Raw genomic sequence first — 11,914 nt, 5'->3', positions numbered from 1 at the left:
ATCTGGTTGGGTTTTACACCTCAGAGGTCTTCATGCAGTGGAGATTAGGTTTTTCTTTGGCTCCAGGCCTCCATTGTGTTCTTGCTGGCGAAAGAAATGCAGATAATGGAAGGTAAATGTATGCAGTTCTTCACTGTGTCCAGCAGGGGGTGCTCAAAGCGAACTATGTTTATTAAAAATGGGCAGAATGTCAGTCTCTGAGTAGTCACTTGGCTCACGGCTAATCTAAACTCTTGCTCCCTCTCTCTCTCTCTCTCTCTCTCTCTCTCTTGCTCTATCTATCTCTCCATCTATATCTCTCTTTCTCTGTCTCTCACATACACACACACTCACACACTAACAAAACACATACATGAACACGCAATTTCACACACACAAGAAAATCAGTCATTCAGACACACCAGCACACACACACACACACACACACACACACTTAAGTTCACACACAAAGAAACGCACAGCCAGTGTTAAGTTCACACACAAAGAAACACCCAGCCAGTGTACGTTTACTTTGCCCTAGACCTATTCATGTCAAATTGCTTGCAAACTGGGCTGCAAAATTATTAAGCACAGAAAGAGTTTTCTACAGTCAAATACTACAACGACACTTCTACATCTGATGTCCCCTACGTCAGACCAATCCATTCATTTATCTCTTTAAATAAAATCTCGTGTTTCATTTTCCACATCATAAGTTGCCACCATGCTCTCTCTCCTTCAGCTGAGATTGTGTTTGGGAGTTCCTCCGTGCTCCGTAATGTTTGACATACGCATGCATAATGAGATCATGAGCTGGCTCTCGCTACCGGGTCAGCAGCAGGAAGTCATGTGAGGTGGGCGACTCCGAAGGCCGCACCACTGTTGGGGCCTCAAGGAGCCGCACAACAGAGCTCATTGTTAGGGCCAGAACACGCCGGTCTGCAAAAAGGTATTTTTCCGGAGCCTTCCTCTGTCTGGGCGGCTGTGATACAACCGGAGACTCGGCCATTGGCAGCGATAGCCGGGGGTTGGAGTCAAGCGTTAGCTGTAGCCAAAGAGTTCTGGGAGGGGATCCGGGCCTGGTCTGGCACGGATGTGTTGGGGTGAGATGCGTTTGAGCTGGCAACTATCTGGGCTACCGCAGGAACACAAACACAGAGAGAGTGTGTGGGAGAGCGAGAGAGAGAGAGAGAGAGAGAGAGAGAGAGAGAGAGAGAGAGAGAGAGAGAGAGAGAGAGAGAGAGAGAGAGAGAGAGAGAGAGAGAGAGAGAGAGAGAGAGGGAGAGAGAGACGTCCGCCTATTCCTGGAAAACATTTTTTGAAAGACTGTTCCTAATCCGAGTCTGGGTAACTTGCCCACAGTATATTTTAAGCGTGCACGCACACACACACACACACACACACTCTCTCTCACTCACTCGCACACACTCACACACAAACAAACACAGAGATTTGCAAAAACACGGGTCTTTGACATTTCCAGCATGTAGCTTTATTTTTTGCTCTCCACCAAACATTAAATATAAGTTATGACACAATACATGAAGAATACACCATTAACAGTATACAAAACCCAACATGCTCCATTTATATAAAAAACAACCTTCATAGTTTATTTGTGCATCCCATCCCAAAAAACATAATTATAGTGTGCCCTAGCTCAACATATACTTATATAATTTTATATATAACTGACATAAAAACATGAAGTACTTAAATATGAAGATTTACAGATGCATGTCTTTTTGATTACTTTTGTCAACATGCATTCAAAATATAAAAATAGACATCTGATTGTTTAAAGTTATTTACAGTTTTTTTTTAAATATAAATATAAAGAATACAAATTGTATTTTTAAAATACAAAGATAAATACACTCACACTGTGTACACTGTGTACCAAACAAGAAAATACAAACATTATTTGGATAATTAGCATTCACCAAAAAACACGATACATCAGAATTGCAACTTTAACGACAATTGCAGGGTCCTGTTTTTCAGTTACTTTTATCTGTTTTTCCATTTTTTTTCCACATCACAGCTCCCCCTCTGGCCATACGGGGGAGTGGCAGGATTTCTCCAAGAGAGAGAAAGAGAGAAAGACAGAACGAGAGATAAATAAGAGTCACATGGCGAAGCCTCTTGGGGGCAGTCTTTGGGAGCGTTTCTTTAACGTTCTAGCTCTGCCGCACGTCCTGCAGGAGCTTGTTGATTTCGGCCACGAGTTCGCTGGCGTCCATGATCTCGCTGCGGCTGTCGGCGCGCTTGCCCTGCAGGTGGCCGAGCACCGAGTCGAACTCGTCCTCCTCGAAGTTCTCCGGGATCTCCTCCATGGCCGGCAGCCACTTGGAGGTGGGCGGCTGGGACGCCGAGACGACGGGCGCCGAGACGACGGGCGCGGCGCCCGCCATCATGGGCACGCCGGCCGACAGAGCCGTGGGCGCCATGCCGCTCATGTGGCTCCCGGGCGCGTGGCCCGGGTTCTGAAAGTGCGTGTTGGCCGCCCAGGCGGCCACGCCTTGCTGGAAGCACGCCGCGCTGGGCTTGCCGGGCAGGTGCCCCTTCCTCCTCTCCAGCGAGCCCATGCCCACCGGCCCTCCGCCGTGGGCCACCTGCGCCGCCGGCCTCTCCGCCGCCAGCGACACGGCCGCGTTCTCGTTGCACGTCTCGTAGGCGTCGAGCGAGGGCGGCAGCAGGCGCTGGAAGACGCTGTTCATCTCCGACAGCAGCGACGTGCCGCACAGGTCCTCGGCGCCGTCCGCCTCGCCCGACGCCTCCTCGCCCTCGGCCGCGCGCTCGCCCGACGACGCCTCCTTGCCGAACGTGGAGAAGCTCTTCTTGCGCTGGGCCGTGTCGCCGCCTCCGCCGCAGATGCCGCCGCCGCCGCTGGGCTGGGGCACCTCGGGGGCGGCCGGCTGCTGGGGGTTCTCCTCGCCCGGGATGTACAGGTTGCTGCGGTAGTCGGAGGACGCCGGGGAGGGCAGCGGGGGCATCCAGCACTGGTCCGAGTGACCCAGCACGCGGCATTCTTCCGTACACAGCTTCATGGCTGCAAGAGAACCAGAGAGGATGGACATTAGTTTGATGAATTGATTTGTTTTTGTTCATCATCCTGTTTACATTGCAGTGTATGTCGTGTGAGGTGTCTTAAGCTGCTGGGACTTTGAATAAAGTATCCGTCCATCTATCTATCTATCTATCTATCTATCTATCTACCTATCTATCTATCTATCTATCTATCTATCTATTAAGCAAAGCCAGGTTGGAATACATTGACAGTGTGGATACAAAACACTATATGAGCCTGGGGGCTAATAACTAAGGGCTTTCAGGTGCTCTTTCCTCAGGAGCAAATGGTCTGATATGAATGGGGGATGAAAGAGAATCTATTAGAGGACAGACAATGAAGGCGCGTTGGCAGGTGAATGAGCGGCCGTGCGGTAATTGTGCCAGGCTTTTTATACCTGCACTGTGCCCATTCCATTCATTCTAGTCTTGATGAAACTCCATGAAAGACTTCAAAAAAGAAACAACACCAATTTATCCCTCTCTCTTTGAGTTTGCCTATTCAATATTATATGAAATATTTCAAACATTTCCTTCTCTCTCTCTCTCTCTCTCTCTCTCTCTCTCTCTCTCTCTCTCTCTCTCTCTCTCTCTCTCTCTCTCTCTCTCTCTCTCTCCATCTCTCTCTCTGTCTCTCTTTCTCTTTCTAACTCACACCCTCTATGAGGAATATATTACACAAATCTAATATGCCAGCTTATAGTCTTCATTAAGCATGCACTGTAATTCAGTCGTGTTCCAGGGACTTCGTTATGGGTCCATTAACGTTGAAAGGGCCATTTATAATACATCTTAGAGCTAATAAAAAACTGAATCTAGTGCATTTGCAAAACAGAAGCTCGCTGTGTGCTGATTTGGAGTTCTCTGATGAAAGGGGCGAATAAAAGATTAAACTCTCTGATTTACTGCAAAAACAGTCTTTCAAAGGGCAGATACTCACTCAAACCCAGAAGCCTAATCTAGCCTCAGAAATAATTGTGTTTTAGATGAAGACGGCGTCTTTATTCATCAGGAAAAAAAAAATAGTAATTCTGTTTTTTTTTCTTTGCCTCTTTCTGTCTCTCTCCCTCTCTCTCTCTCTCTCCCTCCCTCTATCTCCTTCTCCCTCCCTCTCTCCCTCCCTCATCCTCACAGTCATCACAATTTACTGATAAGAGGCTGGGCTGCGATTTCTGACTTTATCTTTCTGAAGAGGGAAAAAAAAACATTTATGTGCCAAAAAGGGGGGTGTCTTCACACAAGAGACAGGAGATTAGTGGCTGGTGATGCCTCAGTGTGTGGCTTTGTGTGCTTTGTGGGTGTGGGTGTGTGTGTGTGTGTGTGTGTGTGTGTGAGAGAGAGAGAGTTTGTGATTGTGTGTGTGTGTGTGTGTGTGTGTGTGTGTGTGTGTGTGTGTGTGTGTGTGTGTGTGTGTGTCTGTGTCTGTGTCTGTGTCTGTGTCTGTGTGTTTGTGTGTCTGTGTGTGTGTGTCTGTGTGTGTGTTTGTGTCTGTGTGTGTGTGTGTCTGTGTCTGTGTGTGTGTGTTTGTGTTTGCATGTCAAAAGTGTGGTGAGTCAGTGAGGTGAAAGATGGCATTTCGTGCAAGAAGCTAAAAAGGATGAATGTTACTACTTGGGGGCATGAAGATAATACACACACACACACACACACACACACACACACAGAGAGAGAGAGAGAGAGAGAGAGAGAGAGAGAGAGAGAGAGAGAGAGAGAGAAATACACACCTGGATGCAGTCTGGGCTGGCCATCAGGGGTGAAGAGTTCGTTGAATCCCTCGCCCATTAGTGGGGATTCGCGGCCCATCTCACAGTCACTGTCCCCAGCCTCGCTGTCCCCACGCCCGCTGTCCTTCAGGCTGAACTTGTCCATCTCATTCAGTGCATACCTGGACACAACAACCCACCAGAAGAGCTCCACTTAGCACAGATGCACTGTAAACCAACACTCACATAAAAACAACACACTAACAACACACCAAACCTAAACCTTAAACTAACTCAATACCTAAATAATAAAACAGTAAAAAGTTGCCGTGGGTTGGCCTGAGTAAGCGAAGAAAAATAAAATTCAGATTTGTTTGTCAGTCAACGTGTCACTCAAGCTATTTTCTACTTCCGCAAAACTGTGCCTGAAATAGGAGACATCATGTTTTGCTGTGTTTTCCTGACATGAATCAGTCAATACTGACAAGATTAGGCCATCGGAGTGTTGTGTGCTAATATTAGCCAACAGGAGAAAATGTCTGGGAATGGCTGGGCCTCTGTGTGCTTCTAAAATGGAGGAAGCTTAGTGTCGCTACTATGCCTCAGCAGCCTACTGAGTTTGATCATCTAAATAAATAAATAAGTATATTTTACCAACACACAAAAAAATCTGTCATTTCAACTGTGGCATTTTAGCTGGGACGTGATTGGTTACCTGTAGCTCCTGGTGTATTTGTTTCCACGGAAACTGGGTCTCGGTTGGTACTGGCCCTGATGGAGCATGGACAGAAGCTGTGAGACTTGCTACAGTCGAAAAAACAGGGGGAACAAAAGGAACAGTGGAAGGGGAAGGAGGGGAGGAGGAGGAGGAAGAAGAAGAAGAAAAAAGGAAAACAATGGAAATAAAAAATGAATAATGATGGACCGCACAAAAACATAGCAAAAAAGGCACAAAGCATGGGGGGGGTGGAAATAACATGGATTGATGAGGGATGGACACGGGACTCAGGGGAAGGGACAATGCAGCTTGCTATGAAAAATATGCTATGCACAAACATGCATCAATCACCATGGAAAAATGCACAATGAACGAAATACATAAAAGACAGTTGGGATAATGATGCTTGATTGTTAGTCTACTGTTTTCCATATCTGTGTGAATTGCAATCCATTCACATTGCCTTTCCAGATGCAAATTAGTAGGCATGATTTAAAAAGCTATTTTTAGTCACTTCTTTCAATGATATTGTCATAAAATGGAGCCACACATTCTTCCTCTCTCTCACACACACACACAAAGACACACACACGCACACACACACACACACACACAGGTAAGCCTCTCTCTGTCTCACCTCCACAGGAGGCGTGGCGTGCGCCAGCTCCAGGGCGAAGTTCTCCGCCACGTGATTGGAGGAGATGGTCACCAGGCTGTTGAGCGACTGGCGGCTGTGGTGGCTCTGGCGGCTGCCCATCTGCGCGCGGTCGGCGGGCGAGGGCGAGGGCGAGGCCGAGGGCGAGCAGTGGTGGTGGGCGCGCACGGGCAGCGTGCCGTTGACGGTGGGCACCAGCGTGATGTCGCCCTTGTGGATCTGCCGCGCCGGCTTCTTGGGGTGGTTCTGGTAGGTGGACTCGGCCACGCGGCAGTTGTACGAGTGGCGCGGGTCCTTCTGCTCGCGCGAGCAGCGCGTGGCGAACATCACCATGACCACCAGCAGCACGGCGCAGATGGCGCCCAGCGAGATGATGATGACCATGGAGATGTCCAGCGGCGACTGGTCGCCGGGCGGCGGCAGGGCGTGGCTCTCCAGGTTCTCCTGCAGGTGGATGCGGAGGAGGGCGCGGGTGGAGAGACGTATGGGCGTGCCGCGGTCCTGCACCAGGACGGCCACCTCGAAGCCGTCGCGGCCCGGCCCGTCCACGCTGGCGTTGGTGCGGATCTCGCAGCGCTTGGCGTCCATGACGAACAGGCCCTCCGCGTTGCCGCCGGTGATGGAGCAGCTGAGCTCGGCGTTGGCGCCGGCGTCGCGGTCCGTGGCCTGGACGACCGTCACCAGGTGGCCCGGCTCGGCGTAGCGCCAGAGGGGCACGTCGGCGCTGTGGTTGTGCAGCATCGGCGCGGCGACTACCGGCGGGTTGTCGTTCTCGTCCAGCACGGTCAGGAGGACGGTGGCGTTGGAGCTGAGCTGCGCCGAGACGCCGCTGTCGCGCGCCTGCACCGTGAACGAGATCCGGCTCACGTCCTCGCGGTCGAAGCTGCGCAGGGCGTAGATGGCGCCGTTGGACGGGTCGATAGTGACGTAGGTGGAGATGGAGCTCCCCTGGACGAGGCTCTCCAGGATGGTGTAGGTCACCTGGCCGTTGCCGTCCAAGTCGGGGTCGGTGGCCACCACCGAGGTCAGGTAGGCCCCGGGCGAGTTGTTCTCCGACTTGAAGATCTCGTAGCGGCTCTTCTCGAACACCGGCGGGTTGTCGTTCTCGTCCAGCACCTGCACGGTGAAGTGCTTGATGGTGGAGAGGCTGGGCGAGCCGCGGTCCTCGGCGATGACCGTCAGGCTGTACTCGGAGCGCTTCTCGCGGTCCAGCGACACGTTGGTCAGGATCATGTAGTTCTTCTCGTGGGTCTTCTGCAGCTTGAAGTGGCCGTGGCCGTGCAGGCGGCACACCACCTCGCCGTTGAGGCCCGAGTCGCTGTCGTCCACGCGCACCAGGGCGATGAAGGTGTCCAGCGGCGCCGCCTCGGAGATGTAGGCCACGGCCTCCTTGCCCTGGGTCATCAGGTTGATGTTGATCTTGGGCTTGTTGTCGTTGACGTCCACCACGGTGATGATGATCTTGCAGTGGCCGGGGATGGAGTTGGGTCCCATGTCCTGGGCTTGGACGTCGATTTCGTACGAGTTGGTCTGCTCGTAGTCCACTTTCTTGATGAGTGTGATCTGGCCGTTGTCGGGGTTAATTTTGAAGGTTTCAAGGATTTTAGGGGAAACGTGACTGCTGAAGGAGTAGACTATTTTCCCGTTGCTTCCTTCATCCGGGTCAGTGGCGTTCAGGTCGACCAACAGAGTCCCCAGTGGCGAATTCTCAAACAGATTAACGACGTACGCTTGCTCATCAAAAGCCGGGCTGTTGTCGTTCGAATCGGAGATGCTGATTTTGAGAAGTGTTGTGCCGGTCCTCGGCGGTATGCCGGAGTCGGACGCGGTCAGCTGCAGTTGGTAGCTGGACTGCACTTCTCTGTCCAGGTCCCTGACCACAACCAGCTCCGCATATCGGGCGCCATCTGTCCTTGTCCGAATGTCGATTTTGAAAAAGTTATTAGGCGTCAGAGAGTACGTGTGAAGTGCGTTCTCTCCCACGTCTGGGTCGGTGGCGCTGTCTAGGGGGATGCGCGTACCCATCGGGACGCTCTCCGAGATCTCAATGGGTATGATGGCACGGGCAAACTGCGGAGAATTATCATTTATATCCAACACTTCCACCTCGACGTGAAACAGTTGTAGGTATTCTGTTGGTAAGGTGATGATTTCCAACGCGATAGAACAATTAAGGTTTTTCTCACAAAGCTTTTCCCGGTCGATTTTAGTTCCGACGCTGATTTCTCCGTCCTCCTCCTTCACTGAAAGGAACGGGGTGCTTCCCCCTTGCATGGCTCGGAACAGTGGAGTAACAGACCTCGGGAGTTTAGCCAGATAAGCTGAGACATCTTCTTTCAACCTTGCGATCACGGTTCCCACTCTCTGCTCCTCGTAAACTTTGTATTTTAAAGTCATACCCAAACCGCAGTGCACTAAGGTTGCCAAGAGAATAAGTTTCAGAAAAGAAGTGCAAAATGAGGTGTTCCCCGTGGTTGGATTCATTTTCATTCCTGTATTCAGTGCCCGGGGAAAAGGCAATACTTCCACAAAAGAGAGTTAGCAAAATGTCGTTATACGTAGCTCATTGTATTTCCTTGGGTCTCTCTCTCCGACGGTCTGTCGTATCCTCCGTATCTTGAAAATAAATATGATTGGAAAAAAAAGACGCTCTCTTCTTCTGTTTTCACAAAAACACCATTTCAACCCCAATTTTCCAGCTTTTCCTTCTTCCACCGACGGATCTGTTGCATACATCCACTTGAAGGTTTTAGGATGAGGGTGAGAAAGAAGTACGTGTGTGTCTGTGGGAAGCGCAGCTCCGTAGTGTTGGGGAGTGAGTGTATGTGTGTGCGCTCTGTTGCGCTCCCTTTCGCTGTCTGCGTCCCCGAATAGACTATCAGGCCCTTTCAGCCCACCCCGCTGTCAGACTGCTGCTCACAAAAAAACTCCCCCTTCCCCCAAAAAACAGTGTGCTTCTCCCCGCCCACGGGTGTCCACTAAAAAAGGCATAAAAGATGACTGATAAAAACCGAGCAGACGAATAAACTTGCGCCTAATGGAGGTTTCGTAGAAGTGTGCCTGAACAATGCGGGGCAAAAAAAAGAAGAGGCGCATACATTTATTCAAGACAAACTTTTGCAGGTCCTCTGCCTGACCGAGCCAACAGTCACACGTAGACTAAATAAGCCCTCGACAAAACTATTTACAAAATTCCTATGCGGATCCATGGCCAATCTGCACGAAAACAGCGTGAACAGATGCTGCAACTAACGACCACGGAATGCTCCCTCCAGTTAATACTGAAGCTGCTATTTTTTGTTTTATACATATGAATGATAAAGGTTGATAGGGTATAGAAAAGTTTGAGTATAAGGATGCTGCAGCTTGAGAGTAGACTTTGCACCTTCAGATTCGCCAGCAATGGATCAGTTCACCATTACTGATATAGAATTCAGAAAGATGTTTAGTTAGCTTAGGGGTGGGGGTGGGAAGGAGAGTGACTCCGATTAAATTTCAACAGAAAGAAAAATCACTGCGGACATTTCTTTGTGTCTCGGCTTTTTGAATGCGCGCGTGTGGCGAATTGCGGTGAAAAGACTCCCCCCAGCACACGCTTGCCCCCGCCTGAATGAGCTTTCCCGGGGGTCACCTCAGCGCGCACACACGGCTCCCGCTGCATTATGCGTTTTACGACGTACTCTCCCTCATCCAACCTAATTAGCATCCTTATGCCAGGCGCGCACACACAGCAGCAGCGCAAACAGGAGCGACTGGACCTTTTTTGGAGACCAGTATAAGCCATCTGGCGTAAACCTTCTGACAACCCGATTCGATAATTAACCCAATATAGCGCCAATAATAAAACCATCCTGAAACACGAAAAGGGAATTAGCACTTGTTTCAGAAGTAGATTGCTTGGTCTCATTGTTTTACAACTGATGAGGAAAGGCCCATTCACCAAAAAAAAGATAACGTAGGCTAATGTTGACACTATGGCGAGGGCGAACGCATGACTTGGGCTAAGTGATGTTTCTGTCCTACTGGTGAATTGCGTTGGTGAAAGTTTCCCTGGATTTATTTTGTGGCCGCTGTGGTAATATGCGATGGCTTTCTCTCTCAGACTGCATATGGTCACTTACCCCGGTCTCTTGGGACGGCGAGTGCCACTGCTTGCGCATTGTCTCAGACATGGGAGCGCAACGCATCGACACGACTTTACCCCATCTGCCACTGACCAGACGGCCTGGCAATCCCATTTCCCACATATAGCTACTCTGTGATTCGTGACAACACACTCTACTGGTGTTTTCATTCCACATCAGCAATGTTTAAGGGGATAAGCAAGGTTCAAAAAGGTAATTTACAGATGAGTGCCTATATGTGTATTCGGCAACGTGAACATCAGTCCATGTTTGTTTTCCACAATTTTTTTTTTCTGTAAACACCAACATCAGAAGCTGATTAAGGATCTTTAAAAACTCAGCAAATGATGGACCATTATATTGCCAGATACGGATACTAGTGTGATAATGCGATGACTAACAAAACTGGTTTAAACGCCTCAGTAAGAACTGCATTCACAAAAAAAAGTGACAAGCAATTTCGTTTTATGGCCTGTCCCAGTGACAGCAGAGGAGGAGGAGGATGCGTGTGCACCGGCTAATCAAGTGAATGAAGTGTCTCGCATGTGTTATGTGCGATAGGTTGAGTTATTCCGCGCTGCAGCAGGCAGAAGTGACTTGTCATATGGCAGATCAGATGGCGCTCTTTTGGGTGCTGCTCGGCTGTTTCCGAGCTGTGGTCGTAAAGTCACACACGGTGGGGGGAAGAAGAAGAAGAAGGAGGAGGGGGGGGAGGAGGGGGAACTTTGTCATTGAAATGAAAGAGATCCCGAACACAATGGAGCTTAGCAGGTGGGAGCGAGCCGCGGCAGAGTGAGCCGGCTGAGGGGAGATATGGGGGTGCACTACTCTTAAATGTCAAGGGAAAAGGGGGTTTCGGCGGAATGTCTCCGGGACTGCGCGCGGGACTGATGGAGCGGGGGGTTGGGGTTGCTTTTTCTTTGTAAAGGCACGCGAGCATCTGCCGCCTGGGTCGACCTCCCTCCCACTCCCACCCCTCCTCCAGTGGTTCCCCCCCCTCTACCCCTTGTCCCGAATAATCATCCTCTCGCAGGCTAGATGGTCGGCTCTACCGGGGGGAGTCGAAAATGAGGTGACGCACACAAGGCTGCCCTCGGCATGCGCTCGAGGGCAACCCCCGTCATTCGCGGCGCGCGTACACACAATGCCTTTTTTGTTATTCATTTTGGGGCCAGGCCGAAAACATGACTGTCCCCATCCTCCAAACTAACTTCTTTTTTCTGTGTCCATCTTTTTAAGACACGTGCTGAGGCTCCTCAATAAAGTTTGGGGAGGATGATTTGAAGGAAATGGAAACAAGTGGCAAGCACTTGGATTTATGGGAGAGCGTCCATGACTTGTACCCTCCTAACGCCATCAGTATTTTTGAAGGAGGAACGCTTGAGAATAAATGTACATCTTTTACAGTAGCGATGCAGAAATAAAGTGATTTTTGTTCAGGGTCTGATAAGCGGTATAGTGCTGACAGCAGGCATTTTAGGTGGAGAGAAAGTTAGGAGTTGGTTCATAACTTCAGGACCACTAACCTATGTAATGCTCAGTCAGCAATACACAGTATAACATAAGAAGAGGCCAAATCAGCATTTTACTCTGCATGGAGCAAATGTTATCAAATCTTCGGTTGGCAAATCAGTGGAATGTGACGATGATGGGAATGTAGATGAAA

The 11,914-nt window shown here is 49.9% G+C and overlaps 1 protein-coding gene across 2 annotated transcripts; it reads right to left on the bottom strand.

Annotated features, from left to right (window-relative positions):
• Positions 1–1,454: 1,454 nt before the first annotated feature.
• pcdh18b (protocadherin 18b) lies at positions 1,455–9,582 on the bottom strand. Of its 2 annotated transcripts, none has more exons than XM_062524969.1 (4): positions 6,107–9,582; positions 5,467–5,522; positions 4,773–4,933; positions 1,455–3,031 (listed from the first exon to the last, which is right to left on the bottom strand). In XM_062524969.1, exons 1-4 carry the CDS (start codon positions 8,612–8,614, stop codon positions 2,160–2,162), a joined length of 3,597 nt encoding a protein of 1,198 aa, XP_062380953.1. In that variant the 5' UTR covers positions 8,615–9,582; the 3' UTR covers positions 1,455–2,159. The 2 variants fall into 2 exon arrangements, with proteins under 2 accessions (XP_062380953.1, XP_062380952.1); XM_062524968.1 differs by having other exon boundaries at positions 5,467–5,555; positions 6,107–9,581.
• Positions 9,583–11,914: the final 2,332 nt, after the last annotated feature.

This window comes from Sardina pilchardus, chromosome 21 (genome assembly GCF_963854185.1).
Source record: "Sardina pilchardus chromosome 21, fSarPil1.1, whole genome shotgun sequence".
Lineage (NCBI taxonomy): Eukaryota > Metazoa > Chordata > Actinopteri > Clupeiformes > Clupeidae > Sardina > Sardina pilchardus.
This window is presented reverse-complemented; position numbering and strand designations above follow the sequence as displayed.